The 21,084-nt window shown below is 42.4% G+C and overlaps 1 protein-coding gene across 2 annotated transcripts in view; it reads left to right on the top strand.

The window, feature by feature from the left end:
• The window catches only part of tgfbr3 (transforming growth factor, beta receptor III), an 89,570-nt gene that overhangs the window by 37,383 nt on the left and 31,103 nt on the right, over window positions 1-21,084 (top strand). For both annotated transcript variants that reach the window (XM_042005599.1, XM_042005598.1), the window contains exon 4: window positions 8,089-8,226. In XM_042005599.1, the coding sequence (XP_041861533.1) occupies window positions 8,089-8,226 (138 nt within the window). The remainder of the gene's footprint in view (window positions 1-8,088; window positions 8,227-21,084) is intronic.

The following is a 21,084-nucleotide window of genomic DNA, read 5'->3' as shown; positions in this document are numbered from 1 at the left end:
CCCTCTCTTTTACCGCTATGGGTCCCTGAAGAGAGAAGGACGGGTCGGATTTGGACGGCAGTACCCTCCAACAGGTCAAGTAAGGCAACTTTGTGGTGCTTCAGAAGAAAGTGTCTAATTTTCCCATTTTAGCAAAACAACGAGTTGTTTTTTGTTTTTTTGTTTTTTAACAATCTGATCTTAAGGGTCAAGAGAAAAGATGAAAGGGAGTCAGCGACCTGTGCAGAACAGACTTGCTGCTCATATTTCCTCCAAGCCTTAAGCCCCTTGGGATATTTGAAGCTAAATATCTGATTGTGTGTTGGCTGTTAACCTGAAGGTGTTGGTGTTTTGCCACTTTGGCTCTGCTAAAATAATGACCTCACTCCGAAGAGTTCTTTTCTCTTCTTTTTGCTTTGAATCGAAGATGTAAAGATCAGGTTTGAATGTTTTTCCACATGCTCTCTCTGTAATAGGCAAAAATGGCCTTTTTAAAACCCCACTGACAAGCCACCACAACATGAGCTTTGCATCCAGGCAGAACGTTTGCTCTCAAGTCACAGCAGAGGGGAACGAAGTGAGCAATCCCAAATGAAGGTCTGTGGGGGTGATAAACAAAGCGGGACAGTGATATCTCAAAACTCCCCACTTTGTCTAATCAGTTTACCAAAGGCAAACATCAAACGCAGCCCCTGGCTCTGAATCAGGGTGAGGCAGAGCAGATGATTGTTTTATCAGCTGGAATTTGCAGATATCGGATCCTGTATGAGGAGATCAGCAGACACAAACAACTGATGAGAACACAGTGTCACATACGGCTTCACAAACCATACAAAACACACACATATACAAAGCTAGCAATGTTTACTGTGTTTGAGTTCAGGATGTCAAGCCACATCTATGCAAAGCCAAACAGAAATTTACTCATTTTAAACTATAGTAAGAATGTGGAACTTTTTCCTAGTTTAGAAAGATCAGCAGTCAACAAATCTGGGTTAGCATTGCTAGTGGAAGCATGGTCAACTGCTGCGGTTTGCTGATGATTAAAGTGCCACCGTACATTGATACAATATCACATGATTTGATTATATTCAGATCCTTAACGTCAGAATTTGAATTGATTCTTAAATCAGTACATAATGAACCCAGGTATGTATTCATGTCCATTGTGTGAAAAGAAAGCTTGTGAAAACTAAGAAAAGTTCCTTAATACACCAAACAGCCTGGTTCACATCCCAGTCTGCCTCAAAAACATTTAGGCTATGTTCACATGACACCAAAGCCGGTTCAGGTGTGAAAACGGTGGCAAAAACTAGGAGAAAGGCTTCAACATCCCCACGACACAGCTGTAGTACATACTACAGGCTGTGGGGGGCGCTAAAGAGTAACACTCCAAAGCTAGAGCAAAACAATGCATGCACAGATAAAGGCTCACTGCGTGTTGCAGGAAGTTCACGTCAGAAGCAGAGAAGAGAAGATGGCTGCGGATTCACTGCGAGGCAAAAGAGAAACATTAATTTGGACTAATGAAGAAGTTGAGCAGCTCTTCGAGTAACGCTGGCCTACAAAGCATAAAAAACGTAAGGAAGGGTGGATTGGGAATGGCGTGTGTTCGTCATACTGACGTAATATATCCTTGAGTTGTGTGGCTTCGCTGTCCACACAGTACGGTCAGTTTCATGAAGGCCAGTCCCTGCCTTCGTGGGGATGAATGGGTGGTTTGCTAAAATACTTTTGCGGTTTTGCTGCAATCTGGCGTCGTGGGAACGGCCCCTCAGATTTTATCAGTGTGGAAGGAGGAAGAGACGTGCAGCAAGCCAGTTTTTCAAATGTGTGAATTGATTGTAAATCTTTAAAATGAACTCAGATTCTTATGTGAATTGTTTTATTGATTAAACATGCAGCTAGAAAGTTAGCCAGCTATCTCTGGATAATATTTGCAAACTGCATACAGTATCTGTGAGTTTGTCCCAGATTGTCATTGGCATTTGCATTTTTATCTCTTTCATGCAACCAGTTATGCTAAACTAAATATTGTTAAAGGAGCACTAAATAACTTTCCGACTTTTAAACTCAAACTCATTTTGATGGCACACTAATGTTCACTATGTACTGTATATTCCTGAAGCCGTTGTTGCCCTGCGGCTTTCTGAGAAAATACACTTTACTGCCTTTTCTCCTGTCCTGGAGCATCACTTTACCGCTGCATTTTGCTTTATGGCATCGCATCACAAGCTAGCAACTGGATATCAACACACTAGTCTTTTAAACATGCTCCATGACTGATTCATCAAAGAAACCCAAGATGACATTACCAGAGAGAAATGGACATAGCAAGGGATAAGTCATTAGAATTAGAATGACTTTTACTGGCTGGAGAGAGCTCAGAGAAGAGACAGGATGAAGATGATGCTAAATCAGCCGTCGTTAGAGGGGAAACACTGAGGAAATCTGCTAAAGTTCTGCAAAAGACCAGCTGAAATCAAGAGATAAGAACTGTAAAACATGAGCTTGTTAGCTGCTGGTGGGATCATTTTAACTACCCACCCATACATGTTGTACAAGGAGATTTAAACACACAACGTTTTAGTTTTTATCTTTTTTTTTAGTCATTTTTGGAAATGTATTTTTTATAAATGTATTTATTACATTTTTATTATTTATTTACTTGTTTTTGTATGTCCATTTAATTTGACCAATTCTAAATATTTGCAGTTTTTTTTTCCAAAATTAAATCCCCTTAAAAAAAATCTAATTGAATTAAAGTCACACACCAAAAACAACAGAAAAAACAGCAACAACTACTTTTAGTAGTTGCTTGTGTAATTTGGGACTTAGTGGTCAAATGTGATAAATACACATTTTACCAAAGTCTATTTTAACCTTAAAATAAAAGATAAAATTATGAAGTGGTGTAAGCTGTTGGTCCGCCCTCCTGACCCCACGCCCTCATTTCCTTCTACGTCCTGTGTTTTATCCTCCTTAAAGATTGCTATCCAGATGTACCGTCTCAGTTTGACGTCTTTTTGGGTTTTCTTCTCCTCCTCCTCCTTCTTGCCGCTTGGCGTGGAGCTGAGTGCAGACTGATTACCATCACAGATCAGTGGGTAGGCTCCAGGTAGCGTCCATATCACACACACATATGTGGGTTGTGCTGATAAGAGCGGCCAGCAGGTTTCGGTTCGCCTTCTTTCCATCACTTTGCTCCTTTTGCCCCAATTCTCTTTGCTTCCTTCCTTCTGTATGTCCTCGGTGATCCAGAAAGAACCAAGATCCAGACAGACAAGCCACAAACACAAGACACCCATCAGATAACGGAGAACGATTGGGCCCAGGTTGTTTTCAGCTGCTTCTTGCACACCTCCCTATGTTTTTAACTAAAGTAGTGCTCCAGGGATTAGCGCTCATCAGTTAGTTTACTGAAGTTGTTTTTATAATAATTCATTCATCAGTATATTTGAACCTGACTGATTCCTTTTTGAACACAAAAGCATGTCATTATCTTTTTTTCTGTAGGTCTGAAGCAGGTCATTATTTCCTGGGAGGGAGAGTGTGTTCTCAGATTAGACTTTCTTTTTGCCTAATTAAAGGATGTTTGTTTTTTTTCTGAATCACTCAGGCTCATCGGGCACTTCATTAGCTCTCCCAGTGAAGGAAACTCCCTCTTCCTGCGAGGACAGCTGACGTTTAAGCTGCTGGCTGCAACATTAAACTATGAAAGCATCACGTGATGATGCTTATTTGGTGTTTTTATGGAAGCATATAACATATTTTCCTTCAAAATATCCCAAAATTACAACCACATTTCTGAGGACAGGACAAACAAATCGGTTGGTGGCTTTGTTCTGCAGCTCAGACTTGTGTGTGATTTATCTTCTTCTGTTTGAAGTTGACACCGCTTGTTGTTGAAGCTGATTTAGAGCTTAATGTTGATGCTGTAGAGTATTTTTCCCCCTGGTACTTCCATTGTTTACACATGCTACCACCACTAATGGTATGCTCTGTGACGGATCTTGCTTGCACTGCTACAGCTGTCGTCCCCTGTGTGGAGTTTAATTTCAGTAACGTGATAGGCCCAGACAAGCCTTGATCAGGGGCTGCTTGCTAACGTGCCCCTTAACTGTAACGGAGCCCAGACCCTCCAAATCCCTTTGCCAGCCTCCTGATAATCAATCAGTCGTGGCCTCCTGTCCCCAGCAAACCTTGCAGGGTTGCACCTGAACCTGACAAACGCCACTGGAGGTACTTTAATGGCTTCTGTTTGTGCACCTCTTCTTTCCACACCCACTGTGGCATGACGAGGTCTGCTGCCAAACCCACTGGCTTACTAGTAGTCATGACCACAACTCTGTGGACGGAGAGACACACCAGCTGCTGTTGAGTTCTCATCATCACTTACATTATGAAATCCAGAGCTGGTTTAGATGGTATAATTATCATGTTATATCTGCTAATTCTCTTTATTTAAATAACGAGAAAAAGAAAAGGAAAAGAAATGGGAATCATTACCTCAGTTTTTACCATTTTTGACCCTCAGTCTTTTGGCACCTTGTAGTTTTAGAGCTGTATTTATGCATGTGTTTGCAAGTGACTCACGTCTTCTGGAAATGTTTCTGTCTAGGTTTGAAATTCCTTGTCATTTACAACTCTTTCTCTCTCATTCTTCCCTCTACCTTTCTCTTCCAACTCTGAAAGCCAGGACCTCAGAGCCAAGCCAGGTATGATTATATCTTGGTTGTTATTCTCAGAGGAGCGATACAGCTTGATTTTTCCAGTGTCTGGATTAAAGAGCGTCAGGGGGAGGGGGTGGGGGGCTGGTACCAATGCAAAAAAACAACAAAACAAACAATGGAAAGCGGTAAGACGATGTGTTTACTTGGATCCCCATCCACATTGCTTCATAGACAAGTATTTGGTAATTTCTTCCATTTACTTGACTCAGAGGGATGTTTTAATGAATTTTGCAGCAGAACAGGATTAAACATTTGTTTGTGTTGGTTCTCCAGAGAAAACATCTGTTGAGGGCTTTGATGCTTCGTGTTTACTGTGTTTATCCTGTTTGTCTCCTGCTAAATGACTTAATGCAGCATGACAGTGACAGGATTTTTAATGCAGAAAAAAAGAAGAAATAAAATGAAATAAGATCTCGGCTGAGTTAGATTTCTGAACGGTTTCAGCAAAATCTCCATTTTAAATGTTGTAATAGTGATAATGGTGAGCTAGTTCAGGGCTCGAAGGTTTACAACCCAAATTTGTGAAACATTAAAAAATGGTTAGATTTCCAGACAATTTCTAAAAATTCTCAAACATTCAGCTTTGTGTCATTTGAAGGGAGTAAAAACATTCAAGGTGTTTGCCTCCTGCAGCCATCACCCACTTCCTCCTCACAGCTTCCACCAACCGGAGGAGGAGGAGGAGGAGGTGTTCTCTCTCCTCTCAATCTGAGGATTCCTGCTTGTGTCTCTGATGAGTCAGAAGAATCAGCTCATACCGCAGAGATGGCTTGAGGGGAAATGTTTAGGGTTTCGAAACTGATGTTTTAAAGCTGTGGTGCACCCTGAAACCAGAAACATGGCTTTCAGAAAATGCCACTATTTCAAAATGCAACCTGACATAAAATGAAAATGTCAGTAATTCACAGAAAACAGCCTCAGACTTCATACCTCCCTCAGAAAACTCTGGGTCCAGTTAGTCATCAGAAGCTAACCAAGCCTGAGGACGAGTTTTCATGCTAATCTGTTTGCAGCTTTTTGAGTAATCCTGCAAACCGACAGGCAAACAAACATCTAAAAACCATAGAACCACCTCCTCTGTAGAAAACAATGAAAGCCTGAGGGCAGATTTTACTCATACTCTTTTCAAACCAATCTGTTCATTAAAATTATTTTGGCTGCAACAGAAACAATCAATGTCCCAGAAAAATGTTTATTTTCTGTTCAGATGTAGCTCTTCATCTCAAAAATGCTCCACCACATCAAATAAACATCATGTTTTTTCTGGTAATAATTTACAAAAAAAGTACAAAGAATGATTTTCTCTTTAGAAGCAGAGACCAATTCTTATCCTTTTTTAAACCATGAGGTCCTCCAATTTTGGGGATGTTGAGAACAGATGGTATAAACCTCCAGACTTTTTAACGATCATGTGACACTTACACTCAGCTGTCATGTTACATTTCCAAACCTCCAGTCGTGGACCAGTTTTCCATAAAACAACAAAAGCTGCGAATTTAAAAAAAAAAAAACAAAAAAACAAAAAGGTAAACTTTTTAAATGTCCTGATGTAACGTCTAATGTCTGTTTCAGTGGAGTCGCTCTAAATAATCGGGAAGTTCAGATATCAGATAACGTGTTGAGATTAATCAAACCTAATATTGGATCCATTTTGAGCTTAAGTTACAATACAATTACAATACAAAATTTCTACAATTCAGCTTGTTCGGGCATGAAGTTCAGAGATCAGCTATGACGTGTATGACGTGTAAATCAGAACAAAGTTTAGCCTGTTCTCTGTTCTAGAGGGAAATGGAACCTGAATTGACCTCTGCTGTGACTCGGCACTGTATAGAAAACCATCAATCAATATCTGATCAATATAAATGAACTTCGCCTTCATCCTGTGGGCCAGATTGGACCCTCTGGTGGGCCAGTTTTGGCCCTGGAGCCGTTTGTTTGACATCTCTGTGATGGAGATTTTAGCCTCAGCAAAGAGTTGGGTAAACCCTGATCTCTCTTTCATTTCCACAGTCAGCCATACCTCTAACTGGTAGGCAGTGTATCAGCTGGATAGCGATACCTGCGTTAGCTACGTAATACCATGTTTTCTTAGCGGTGCAACACCTTCCTTAAATTATAAGGAAGAAGAAGACGACACAGGAGAATGGTGGCCATCCAGCACGTTATCTTCTTTCTTCTTGTCATTTGGTGTGCGGTATATTTAAACATGGAGTGTTCCTGCTTAGTTCTTATTGCTAAGTCACACAGGAAGCCGTCATTCTTTCTTTTTCTCTTATTAATGACACGCTGCAATCACTGGTTTACAGCGTGTCAAGCTCCACCATTTAGGGTCAGATCAGTTAGACAGAAGGCAGGATGGAACGGATATTCTGGCAACTTTAAAAAATGTGCAGTGACTTGTCCCGGGCTTGGAACCAGGCGAAAAATGGGGCTGCACCATTCCATAATGAAAATGTTGTTTTCTTTTTTTTTAGGCAAGCCTGAAACATCTTTCATTTGTGCTTTATACCATCTTCATTTATTCTTCACCAGTAACACATATACTGATACTTACATACAAATGGAGATGGGGATTCAATTTTCAAGCAGATGCCTAAACAGGCAAAGGTCTGAGAGTAAAGATGGGTGTGAGTTACTTCAGGGGTCCTTAGATCATATAAAATGAATGTTTGTGGGTTGAATGTACTATTTATGGCCTTGCATTGCCCACATACAGGGTGATGGAAATCTGGTTGGTAAATGTAAAGAAAAGTGTGAGTGTAGTGGCAGCGAACCACCTGACTGGCCTCCGTCTGAGTAATCCAGATGAGCCAAACACAAGGGAACACGTTAAAGTCCCAAAACATGCAAGCTTGTTTTCCCCATCTCGCTAACAGACTGTGAAAATGTCTGTTAATGGCAGCTGAGAACCATAGGCGTAGTTTCATGCTGTGGCGGTGGTAACAGAGACCCACCAATTTTTTCCCCCTCCGTTAACAATGAAGCCACTGTGTGAAAGTTCAGATCCCGCTGAGGCAACTTATCAGAGCTGAGCAAGTGCCTTTTAGGGAGAACACGGCATGCCGTCTTTTTAAGTTTATCAGCAAAGGGAGTACATAAACAACCACAAAGCCTGATAAGGAAGAACAAACTACAACTACAGAGCTGCATTTACACCAGGATAGTTGCTTTTTCCAGATGTTTCTGGTTCAACAAGAGCAAACGGTAGAAAATCAAAGCGCAGACATTTACACGGTGCAGCTGTGGGATCATGTCGTGTGTTATGAGTTCATTTTATGAAACGTTATGAATTGCCAGTGTTTCTCCTCATGCTGTTCTCCGAGTGTTATTCTCATGTGAATCCATTTGCCTCTTTATTTCCTTGCTTTACCAGGTTGAGCTACATTTGAAGCCCATCCAGTCCATGCTGCACCACCAGAAGCCCCTGGTCTTTGTGCTTAACTCCCCCCAACCACTCATCTGGAATGTCAAGGCGGAGAACCTGGCGCTGCACATCAAACATACCTTTCATGTGAGTCCAGCATCATGAAAAGCCTTAAAGTCCCTTTTCCTTACACGGTGTCTTCATTTCCTCACGATACTCCCGTTTGCAGTAGTCCGAGTCACTGAGTCAAATATTGAAATGTAAATTTGCAGAAGAGGCCTTTCTGCATGCTAAAATGGCTCATCTGGACAGCATGCATGGGCAGCTACCCCCTGATGCCTGGTGTGGAAAATTTACTACAAACCACTTCTGGCCTTTTTATAAAAATGTTATTTCTTTTGATCTAACTTATTCATTTTACTTATTATTATTTATGTATTTTTCTATTTATTTGTATTTTACTTGATTTTATTGCAGCCTTTTTCTTTTTTGTTCCATTTTTTTCACTGTATTTTTGTGTTTTATGTAACTAATAAAATTAGGCATTAAAGGTTTAATTCTTATTATTTATTTTTTATTGAATCTATTTTGATATGTGTCTTCATATTTTATTTTTGTTTTTAATTTATTTAATCGTTTAAGGATTTAATTCCTTTTTATTTTATTTTAGCCTTTTCTTTTTCTTTTATTTTTTACTTCATTTTGTTTTTATATAATTGATAAATTTAGGTGAAGGCGTCAGTTTTCTATTTTATTTTTTATTAATTTGTTTATTTAATAAGTGTTTAATTTACTTTGACTTATTTTATTTTTTATTTAAATTTTTAAAAGTAAGTAAGTTTTATCTTTTTTTTTGTTCCTTATTTTTTGTTTTTCTGTTTACTGTGATGTGAAATGTGACTGTAAAGGAAGATAAAACTATTTATCTACTTATCTGCTTTGATTTGTTTGCAGTCAGGTTGGAAGTAGGTTGTAAATTGGTTTGCAGAAGAAAGATAAAGGTAGATTAGTCTGCGGAAGAGAATCTTTTCCTCTTGCTTTTGAGTTCTTGGTTATATTAAAAGAGCTAGACAGAGTTTTTTTTTTCTTTTTCTTTGGGTACACATTGGAAAGAATAAGAAGAAGATTTAGTGAGGGATATCTATGTGTAGCTAGAGCAAGCCTCCCCCTGGGGAGCCAGCCATATTTAGTGAAGGTACCAGGGGGCCTCTCTGGGAAACTTAAAATGTAAAAATTGACTGTTTCAGTGCTCTTTGTTCAAAGCCAGCAGCCTCAGCCATGCCTTCATTATGACATATGAAAAGTTATTTTTGTACCTCTATATAGTCCGAAGACTTTTACTGTATTCCCGACTTCCCAGAAGGAATAATTTTTTTACTTGTATCTTAACATCACCGCATTGTGCAGGAATGCAGCATCAGGTACACAAATGACTTCCATGTGTGCTCCAGTGTTTTCTAGATTATGTCTCAATCAATAAAGATTCTGCCATGAAAGCCAACATGACACACAGGAATACGTATGAAGAGAAAAACCTTGCACAAGCTCATCCACACACACTAATTCGTCTTTATGAAGGGCTGTGTTTCTACATAAATATCTCATAATGCAACATTTAATGTTGTTAATAGTTGTTAATAGTGTTAATAAGCTCCCAACAGGCTTTGACTTGCTTCCCCTTGCCTGCTCGTGGCTTTTTATCGCTCACTAATATCAGTAATCATCAGCTCTGCATCAAAGTGCTTCCTGTGTAATAAGCTCTTTGTATTACTGGTGATGTGGGCTTTTTAAATCTACACTAAATAAAGTATTCTTTTAGAGAGTAGTTTAAGAAGATGATACTAATCAATCCCTGAGCTGAACAGGAAGCAGTTTTTGTGCTCCGTTAGAATCATTGGTTTCAGAAAACACTGCTTAATAACGTAAAGCCAAACTGAAGATGGTTGTATCTGATCTGCTTGTTTTAGTTGTGATCGTATGTAGTTAGGAGGAGGGGTGTTTCTGCAGAGACCAGCTGATCAGCATCACAGTAAATACCTCCACTTGTGGGAAAAATCACATGGACACTCCTTATGTCTTTAAGTTGAATTTGTTTCTATTGTAATGTCTGGAAGGACATGCATGATGGTTGCAGTTATTCTGCAAGCAGTTGCTTTATTTAACTAAAATGATTACATAAAACAACAAAAACAACAACCTCACACTGCCTGATCTTTCTCATCCAGCCACATACCTGTTTGAACCCCACACACATTGGATGCATCTCCGACAGTCAATACTCAAAGAACATTAGAAAAGGTAGACATTAACAGGAACATCCTTTCATGCCAACATTACAAAATCATTTAAAAACAAAGTATAGAAGCCAAGAAGTCTCATTCCCACTAAATTCTCTCTGCTGTGTAAAGAATAAATAAAACCTACATATTACGATACCTTGATTTTTCTCAGAGCAAACACGACCTCTACCTGGTCTTGGGAGGCTTCTCTCTGGAAACTACATTATAAAAATAATTTTGAACATTTCTTTTTAACCTGAGTTAAGGTTGCATATAATATTAAATTTCTAAATTATCACTATGATCCCTGAACTGCCACCTTACCGGGTGGAGGACTGACGATCCTAGGAGTTATGTTGTCAGGGGCTGTATGCTTCTGGTAGGGTCACCCATGGCAAACAGGTCTCTAGGCGAGGGACCAGCGCAACGCAAAGCACCCCTATGATGGCAAAAAACTATGGACCCAGGTTTCCCTTTTCTGTACGTGGGTCACCAGGGCCTCCCTCTGGAGCCAGGCCTGGAGGTGGGTCATGGTGGCGAGCGCTTGGTGGCCGGGCCTCAGCTCAAAAGGGTGACAGGGCCCCCCCCTCCCGTGGGCTCACCACTTGCAGGAGGGGCTGTAGAAGTCAGGTGCAGTGTGAGTTGGGTGGCAGCTGAAGGCGGAGACCCTGCCAGTCTGATCCTTGGCTGCAGAAGCTAGCTGTAGGGACATCACCTCTCTGGTGAGGAAGGAGCCTTAGCTGGTGTGTGAGGTTGAGTGGTTCCAGCTAGGTTTAGTTGGATTCACCTCGACCCTTGCTTTGGGCTCTGGAGCCACTGTCCTCGAGATAACTCCATTCTGGAGTTGCTCTCGGTGAGACGTGCTGAGCAGGTGTGTGCATACTCACTGCCACTCGATTTGGTGCCTGTACGTTGGAGTTTACCCCGGTGAAAAAAAAAGGTAGGCTCCCACTGCCTTCAGGTGGGGGGATGGGTCCTGACTGTTGTTTGTGCTTATGCACTGAACAGCAGTTCATAGTACCCACCCTTTTTGGAGTCCTTGGAAGGGGTGTTGGAGAGCACTCCTTCTGGGGATTCCCTCGTTCTGCTGTGGGACTTGAATGCTCACGTGGGCAATGACAGTGAGACCTGGAGGAGCGTGATTGGGATTAATGTCCCCCCGATCTGAATCTGAGTGGAGTTTTGTTGTTGAACTTCTGTGCTTGTCATGGATTGTCCATAAGGAACACCATGTTTTGGCAGAAGAGTGTCCACATGTGAACTTTCTACCAGGACACATTAGGCCGCAGTTCACCTTTGTAGACGTATCGTCGGACTTGCGGCCGCATGTCTTGGACACTCTGGTGAAGAGAGGGGTGGAGCTGTCAACTGATCACCACCTGGTGGTAAGTTGGCTCAGATGGTAGGGGTCAGGCCTGGCAGACCCAAACGTGTGGTGAGTCTTTGCTGGGAACGTCTGGCTGAGTCCCCTGTCAGAAAGAGTTTCAACTCCCATCTCCGGCAGAGTTTCAACCATGAGTCTGAGTGGGCTGTGTTCCGTGCCTCTAATGTTGAGGCGGCCAACTGAAGTTTTGACTGTAAGGTCATCGGTGCCTGTTGTTGCGGTAATCCCCGAACTCGTTGGTGGACACCAGCAGTGAGGGATGTATTCAAGCTGAAAAAGGAGTCCTATTGGGCCTTTTTGGGCTGTGGGACTCCGGAGACAGCTGATGGGTATCGGCAGGTTAAGTGGGATGCGGCTTTGGCAGTTGCTAAGACAAAAACTCGGGCGTGGAAGGAGTTTGAAGAGGCCATAGACAATGACTTCCGGACAGCTTTGAGACGATTCTGGTCCACCATCTGGCGGCTCAGGAGGGGAAAGCAGTGCTCCATCAACACTGTGTACAGTGGGGATGGGGGGCTGCTGACCATGACCCGGGACGTTGTGAGGCGGTGGAGGGAATGCTTCAAAGAACTCCTCAATCTCACCAACACGTATTCCGATGAGGAAGCAGAGTCTGGGGACCCAGGCGTTGGCTCTATCTCTGGGGCTGAGGTCACTGAGGTGGTTTAAAAGCTCCTCAGTAGCAGAGCCCCAGGGGTTGATGAGAGTTTCTTAAGGCGCTGGATGCTCTAGGGCTGTCTTGGCTGAAATGCCTCTGCAGTTTGCATGGACAGGGGGGACAGTTTCCCTAGACTGGCAGACTGGAATGGTGGTCCCCCTCTTAAAAAAGGAGGACCGAGGGTGTGCTCCAACGGCAGGGGAATCACACTCCTCAGCCTCCCCAGTAAGGTCTAGTCAGGGGTCCTGGAAAGGGAGGGTTCTTTGGATAATCGAACCTCAGATTGAGGAAGAGTAGTGTGGTTTTCATCCCGGTCGTGGAACAGTGGACCAGCTCTACACCCTCTTCAGAATCCTGGGAGTTTGCTCAACCAGTCTACATGTTCTTTGTGGACTTTGAGAAGGCGTTCAACTGTGTCCCCCGGGGACTCTTGATGAGGGTGCTCTGGGACTATGGAATGCCAGACCCCCTTGTACAAGCTGTCCGGTCCCTGCACGAATGGTTCCAGAGCTTGGTCCGCATTGCCGGCAGTAAATCAGATTTGTTTCCAGTGAGGGTTGGACTCCACCAAGGTTGCCCTTTGTCACAGATTCTGTTCATAACTTTTATGGACAGAATTTCTAGATGCAGCCGAGGTGTTGAGGGAATCAGGTTTGGTGGCCTCAGTATTGGATGTCTGCGCTTTGCGGATGATGTAGTTCTGTTGGCTTCATCGGGCCGCGGTCTTCAGCTTTTGCTGGACCGATTTACAGCAGAGAGTGAAGCAGTTGGCATGAGAATCAGCACCTCCAAATCTGAGACCATGGTCCTCAGCTGGAAAAGGGTGGAGTGCTTGGGAATGAGGTCCTGACCCAAGTGGAGGAGTTCACGTATCTTGGGGTCTTATTCACAAGTGAGGGAAGGATGGAGTGGAGGATCAACAGGCAGATTGGTGCGGCATCTGCAGTGATGCAAACTCTGCATCGGTCTGTCGTGGTGAAGAAGGAGCTGAGCCAATAGGCAGAGCTCTCGACTTACTGATTGATCTACCTTCCTACCCTCACCTATAGTCATGAGCTGTGGGTAGTGACCGAAAGAACAAGATTGCAAATACAAGCGGCCTAAATGAGTTTTATCTGCAGGATCCCTTAGGGATAGGGTGAGAAGCTCGGTGATCCGGGAGGGGCTCAGAGTTGCTGCTCCTACGCATTGAAAGGAGCCAGATGAGGAGGCTCGGGCATCTGGTTAGGATGCCTCCTGGACGCCTGCCTGGTGAGGTGTTCCAGGCACGTCCGACCGGAAAGAGACCCTGGGGAAGACCCAGGACATGCTGGACAGACTACATCTCGCGGCTGGCCTGGGAATGCCTCAGGATCCCCTCGGACGAGCTGGGGAGATGGAAGTCTGGGTTTCCCTACTTAGGCCGTTGCCCCCGCGACCCGACTCTGGATAAGCAGCAGAAAATGGACGGATGGATGTATGATCACAAAAATAGTGAAATTGACATAAGAACAATTAATAAAATAACATCACCATATTACACTCTCTTTTGTCACAAGTTCAGAATGACGTGCATTTCTGCTGCATCCAAAGGTGAATCTGGACAAAAGCACATTGCATCTTTACTGTTTTTAGGGAGTATTCAGACCCCTCGGGCAGGTCTTCTAAGAAAAATGTAACCAGCAACAAATCCAGCAAATTTTCCAGCTTTTATTGGAGACTTTTGGAGACTAAAGGACGCAGAAGACTGATACAAATACGGACAGACACTTTCATCTGTCTCTTGCGTCGTTAATGCACGTAATTGATTGTTGACCAGTGAAAGGAACAACCTACAGAAGAAGAGGAACTGGTGGAAGACGAGGACAAGGGCAACAACTGTAGAGAATGCGAGAGCTTTTGAAGAAAGGCTTTGTTGCAAACTTTAGTGGTGCTTTACCTGCAGTTTCCGCGTTCTGAGGAAACTGATGTCAGAACGCAGGAATGAACTCTGAGCTCAGCACTGATCAATTTGAATTGACTTCATGCCCACGGCAAAGTAAAAGACGTCGAAGTAAGGACGGCGATGTATGACAGCGCTTGAAACAGACGTACCTATAATGTACGTAAGGGAGCATGAATGGGCCTTAACATGGAAGCTAGTATCATTCTAACTTCTCTCAGTGGGCAGCAGTGCTGCCGTAGGCCCCTCCCCTGTCCTAAAACACATACAGGAGGCCTCAGTGTAGTGCTAAAATCAGCACCCCTGCTTTGAAAAGCACCATGCAACACCGGGCTTCGTGCTGCAGTCCCTCCCAGCCACCTCTATTATGCGTCCGCTGGGATTTAATTCAGTATTTGAAAATTTAGAAACACATACTACTTACTACAAGACTATCTGAAAATAAATGCGGTTCCTCTACAGACCATTGAGCATAGACTAATAAAATTTGTTATGTTTACACACAAACAGTGAAACTATACATCAAAAAAAGATCTCCATCCGTATGATATAATGTTACGTGAATGTTGCTTAGCTCATCATGTTGTGCTGTTCGAACAACCCGAGTCGTACACAATCGCAAAACTGCAAATGACACGATGACTTTTAATGTCAATATTACATTAATTAAACATTAGCATCATTTTACCCAGTTCCTGAACATTTCCTTTTACTTTGTGCTACAGAGCTGCTGGTCATCCTGCGGGTGGTGAACATGTTGGATGTTTTTCCTTTTACAGCAACTTTTTTATGGCTTCTTTACAGACTGGCTTTTCGTTTTTTCTAGAAGCAAAGACATCCTACAGAGATGACTTAATCCATTTATTTGGAGTGATTAACTCTTCCTGGACATAATCTTTTCTGGACATTGACAATATTAAGGGGTCCTAATGATGTTGTATATCATTGTTAATTGTGAAATTAAGTAACTGTGACATCCCTAGTCTGAAGACAGCTGAGAACCACCATTAAAACCTGAAGTCCAGGCAGATCTTTTCCTGTGTGCAGCTTTCACTCCTGCTTCTCTCAGAGGAAAATTAAAAGTTTCTGAATTTACTTGTTGAACGATGACAGAGAACTGGCTCATCTGTTCCTCTGACTGATATATCTGTGTGATATTTAGAGGTACAACGGCAGGTCTTCTCGCTAAGGAGGAGCCCCCTAGCATGGCTTTTACTGACTGCAGGGGCCCCTGATGAATTAGATGTTAAGTGTTCTGTGTTTGAGTGGCAGCACTAAGCCCCCTGGCCAAGCGAGCTGTTGGTGTCTAAGGCTATGTCCACATGGCACCGAAGCCGGTTCAAGTGCGAAAACGGTGGCGAAAACTAGTAGAAAGGCTTCAACACCCCCCCAACACCGCTTTAGTACATACTACAGGCTGTGGGGGGCGCTAAAGAGTAACACAGTAAAGGTAGGGCAAAACAACTCATGCACAGATAAAGGCTCACTGCGTGTTGCAGGAAGTCCACATCGGAAGCAGAAAAGATGGCTGCGGATTCACTGCGAGGCAAAAGAGAAACATTTCTTTGGACTAATGAAGTTGAGCTTCTTCTTCAAAAAATGCTGGACTACAACACATAAAAAACTGGTGGAATGGTGGATTGGGAATTGGCATGTGTTCGTCACATTGACGTCATATCCTCGAGTTGGGCGGCTTCGCTGTTCACACAGTACCGCAGACGGTAGAGGGCTCAAACCGATCCACTTTGGAACCTGCCTTCAAACATGGTCTGTTTCATGGAGGCTAACCCCTGGCTTTGTGGGGATGAAAGGATGGTTTGCTAAAATACTTTTGCGGTTTTGCTGCAATCCAGCGTCGTGGGGACGGCCCCGTATTCAGCAGTCTGACCTGGTTGCCTTGACAGCCCACAAAGTGTCCCTTGTCAAGGTTCCAGTGCCTCCAGAGAACACATTTACCTCCCAGAATTCATGAAGATTTTTCTTTTTATCTTAACCCAAAACAGAAAATGCTCATTTCTTGCTTCTGATTTTAATCCACTGAAATAAAAACACATTTCTGAGGTTTAAACAGCTGTTATCATGTGGATTAAGTTCATAAAGTTGTTTAGAAATGCTGTTTTTGCTCGACTTTTAAGTGTTACTTCTGAAGGTTTTTTAAATGACAACCTGCTTAAAGGCTTTAAGGTGCAGTTTGTAACAAAATCAAAGATTAATGATGAATAAAAACAAAATCGGAGCACTAAAAACTATCTACTGGCATCTTTACTAAAATACCTGTAATGTTTTTATTCTTATAGAATGAGCCATTTATATCTACTTGCTGTGGGTCTACACACATAGCAGCTGCCATATCTGTGCCACCATTGTACAAGTAACTATGTGAACTAGTTCCTGCAGTCATTTTTACCACCAGATGTCAGTAATTCTTACACAGTGTACCTTTAAACAATATTGTGATGTATCCTATGACTCCAGAGGACTGATGCTGCAGTGATGCTTTACTCAAAGAATGCTAGTGTAAATTTTTTTTAGATAATTTACCCTTTAGGTGATCTATGGAAGTTTTCCAGGGATTTAGATCCCATCCACGAGGTTTACAATGCAGCTGCTAAACGTGGTGTTTATTCCGAGACACTATCTGGTAAATCTGCAATGATCCATGATAACAGCATTATTTATCACACTTTCATTATAAAAAGACCCCTATCACTACTATGTTGCTAAGAGACCTCTATTTAGACCTGGACATGATGATGAAGCCAGTTGCTCTCAGACTTTCCACCAATCAGTGAGCTTAGATTGACGGTAACGTCCAATCAGGAGCAGCCAAAGATCAACCAGTGAGCAGAAAGTTCTACGTGTGTGTGAAAAGACCATAATAGAAATAACACACAGATCAACAGTGACCAAGCCTTTTCTCATCTCATCGTTCTCTCAAGTCTTGGCTTTCAGAAGAAGAAATATTGTTATTGAAACAACACTGCTGTGGTGAGAAAACACAGTAACAGAGTCAAGACGAGCTGATTTCAGTTTCTCACCTCAACCTGGAACTAGACCTCTCTCCCTCCGCCTTTCCACCGTGTCCTGGGCAGCGTTGGGGTAGTTACTCTAAAAAAGTAATTAGTTACTAGTTACTCGTTACTGCATTTGAAAAGTAACGTAACTACTTATTACTTTACCATTTCTTAATTCACCGTGTAGACATGGACAAACATCATAGTCAAATCATCACTGCCTGTCTGCACAGTGTTTACTGTATATGGTAAACAAAATTAAAACCACAAGAACAACGTCCCTGTCTGTGGGAAGAAATGGCCACACTTGTCTCATAATCATTTTATCTAGTATTTTCCCTTCCACTGACCGGCAAGCAGGATCTTTCTCCACAAGTTTGGACTGAAACCTGACTGAACTGAAAATAATGTGAATATCGTCACTGACCAAAAATCTCCGACTCCCCAGCTTAATTTTTCTTTCTCTTTAGTTGGAGCACAATCAGCTACGTCACGCAAATCGATCTCTATGGCAACGTGCCCAGGCAAGCACACACACACCAGCAGCAGCATGCACACACCACTTAAAACAGATCAGAACTTTACACATAGGCAAACACGGCTCGAGTAACGCAGAAAAACACGCTACTGTAGTCCAGTAAAGTCATTTCGTTACCGATATTTAAGTGTAATGCACTACTTTACTTTGTTACCCCAAAAAGTCATATTGTTAAAGAGGACTGATGGGATACCTGGAAAAGCTTCTTAGACGTCGAGCATGCTGTTGCTGTTGGCCACAGGACCTCGTGGGTTTTAAAATACCAGAATCCAGACGTTTGTTGTAAAACATGCTGGCCACAGTACTTGCTGTCAATCAGCAGCAAGAATCATCATGGGTGTAAAAGGACTTGAAATATGAAGACTGAATGACGGCCAACTTTCTTTTCACCAAGGGACTCCAGGATTTGAAGTGAGGCACATGTGCAGTGTGCGCTGTGTTGACTTTGTGGCCAAATGTATATATTTCTTTGGGGGAAGGGGGGTTGGAGAGGAGGGCTGTGTTGCATCTTTGCCTCAAAAGCTTGATCTGGAGCAAATGTTTTATGGCTCTAAATGAAAGACGAAGTTTTGCTTTTAGCCTGTGTGTTGCCCATTGTTTGTTTGCCAAGCTTTGCCTTTTCACTTTTTTGTGTCTTTCATTAGTGGAAGGGTTGTAGTTTAGATTCTCACACGAACTGTAACAGCTAATGGAAAGAATGGGCAGTCACCACTGGTGTTTTCTCAGAGACAGGGACAGGAATGCTGCAGAGTGGGGCTGGGACATATGGTATTGTTTTCTATCCAGTTCACAGAAACGCATCTACAGAGAGCAGTGTCATTAGCTCCCCACGTCTCACTGACAGAAGATCAGATTAGCCCCACAAGCTTTTATCACAATATCACCAGAGAGTGATTGCATGCTCATTTTATCTCGCAGCAATTTCTGCACATTCTTTGCTCTGCTTGCAACACCTCTGATTTTCAAACATCTTTTTACCTTTTCCCAGACTTCGGGCGAAGAATTCCCACTCTGTGATAATTAATGTCAAACATTTGTCACGCTCTTCTCCTTTTTCCCTGCACACATGGTCAAAGTGTGTTGATTCTCATGAGCAGGAAGTTTACTGTGAAATGTTGAAGACCATGCAGATGTGCATTTAGAACCGGGTTGGACTTTTTTTTCCCTCCAGAACTGCCTTAATTCTTGGTGTCACAGATTTAACAAGGTGTTTATCACATCCATGATGAGAATCTCCCAAAGCTGCTCTACTGGACTGAGATCTGGTGGCTGTGGAGGCCGTTGGAGTCCAGTGAACTCATCGTCATGTTCTAGAAAGCAGGTGGAGATGATCTGAGCTTTGTGACATGGTGCATTATCCTGCTGGAAGTAGCATCAGAAGATGCTCCACTGTGGTCATAAAGGGATGGACATGGTCAGCAACAATACTCAGGTAGGCTGTGCTGGTTAAACCAGGACACGTTGGTACTAAGGGGCGTAAAGTGGGCCAAGAAAGTATCCCCCCACCATTACACCAGCAGCAGCCTGAGAGTCATGCTCACATGCTGCCATGTGATTGGCTGATTAGATATTTGTGTTAACAAGAAAATGAAGAGATAAAACTCAAACTGTATATTTTTCTTCAATAATAATAATAATAACAAAAATCATGTTATTTATACATGAATGAATTGTTGTTTTACTATCAAAAGACAGTTGTTGTTAAAGTTGTTTTCCTTGCTCCAAATAACCATAAAAAACATCTGAGGAAGTCTGAAGAGGAGGTTTTCTCTAGTCCACTTTTCATGAATTCAAGTTTTAAAACTACATGTTGTTCACTGCTTAGAAAATCCACCCTAGACTTTGTTTGGCAGTAACAGCAGTAGGTTTCTAATCAAGAGATGAGCTCAGTTTTCTTGTTTTAGTTGGCAGTGGGTTGGTGTTTCAGGAGAGCTCTGTATCCACAGGAGATCTCTGCTGCGAACATTGTTTGGTCATGAGGGAACCATGAGTCCATATGCTCTGAAAATGTAATAGTTTAATTTTTAAAAGGCAATTTTGCTTTACGTGAGTGCAACAAAAGGAAAACTATACCACTGACTCACAGCTTCTGTCAATAAACACACTCTGCCATATTTATACCTCCTGTTCAAGCCAATGACAGAAATGACTTTTGGCTTCGTTATCTGGGCAGAGACTGCAGGCGAGTAGAGAGTCTGTTCAAGCTCGGTCCCTCGCTGCAGATTCCTGAGGTTTTCAGCTCTGTGGAAGGCCTGGAGCTAATTTGGCTTTCAGGCTTTCCCCCTCTAATTCTTTATTCTAATTATGGTCGTATTACTGCAATTAAACTGATAAACTCTGCTGAGCTTGGCAAGTAGAGAGAAGACAGCCCAGCCCTGCCTTCTGGACCTCACTCAGGGCACCACCCCTCTCCTCTTCGCCATCTTTCTTTTCGTAACTCCTCACTGTAGTAAACACACTAAAAATAAAGTCAACCTGAATTCTTTGACGGAGTCTGTCTGCAGTATTTACAGCCTCTGGTGACAATGCCAGGAACACAGAGAGGAGTGTCCAGAGGTCACACAGATGTGCATGAGGATTTGAAAAGTTATGTCTGCAAAAACTAAACACCCTAAAGGGTTATTAGTCTGTTATAGAAGCAGCATTTCTTCATGACGTAGTCTTATTCATTTGCTCTTGGAGTCTAATGGTTTTAATGTTTAAAATGTGGCTGCCAGCCCTGTCTCGGCTCATGCTTACAGATAAGATACCTTGGAAGAAAGAAAAACAAGCTCAGAAATGAAATGAGGGTAGGCTGAGCTTGGGTTTCAGCTCATATGTATGTTTATCTCTGTAATAATGCACAAGAATCAGCCTCTGTTAAAGCCACTCTTCTTTTTCCTCCTAATTTTGATCAAAATGTATGGAAATGTTTGAATGTTAAAAGTTAAGCTGTGTGGTAGTTTATTGGGCTGACTGTTGAGTCTTTTTGTGGCAATTTAAAGTACACTTGTCCATCAGGTGGGATGCTCTAGTATGTGATCCGCTGCATAAACACCGGAAACCAACACCTCATTGTGTAGGAACATGTGTAAAAATATGCAGAGCATATTTGTGGATGTTTTGCCGCAACATTCAGGATGTAGTGGAGGATGAGTTTCAGTGGTGTTTAACCTGTAAAACTCCAAACCATTTATTCTTTTCTTTTATTTTTAAATGTAAAACTGCATGT

This window comes from Melanotaenia boesemani, chromosome 14 (genome assembly GCF_017639745.1).
Source record: "Melanotaenia boesemani isolate fMelBoe1 chromosome 14, fMelBoe1.pri, whole genome shotgun sequence".
In the NCBI taxonomy this organism is placed as follows: Eukaryota; Metazoa; Chordata; class Actinopteri; order Atheriniformes; family Melanotaeniidae; genus Melanotaenia; species Melanotaenia boesemani.
This window is presented reverse-complemented; position numbering and strand designations above follow the sequence as displayed.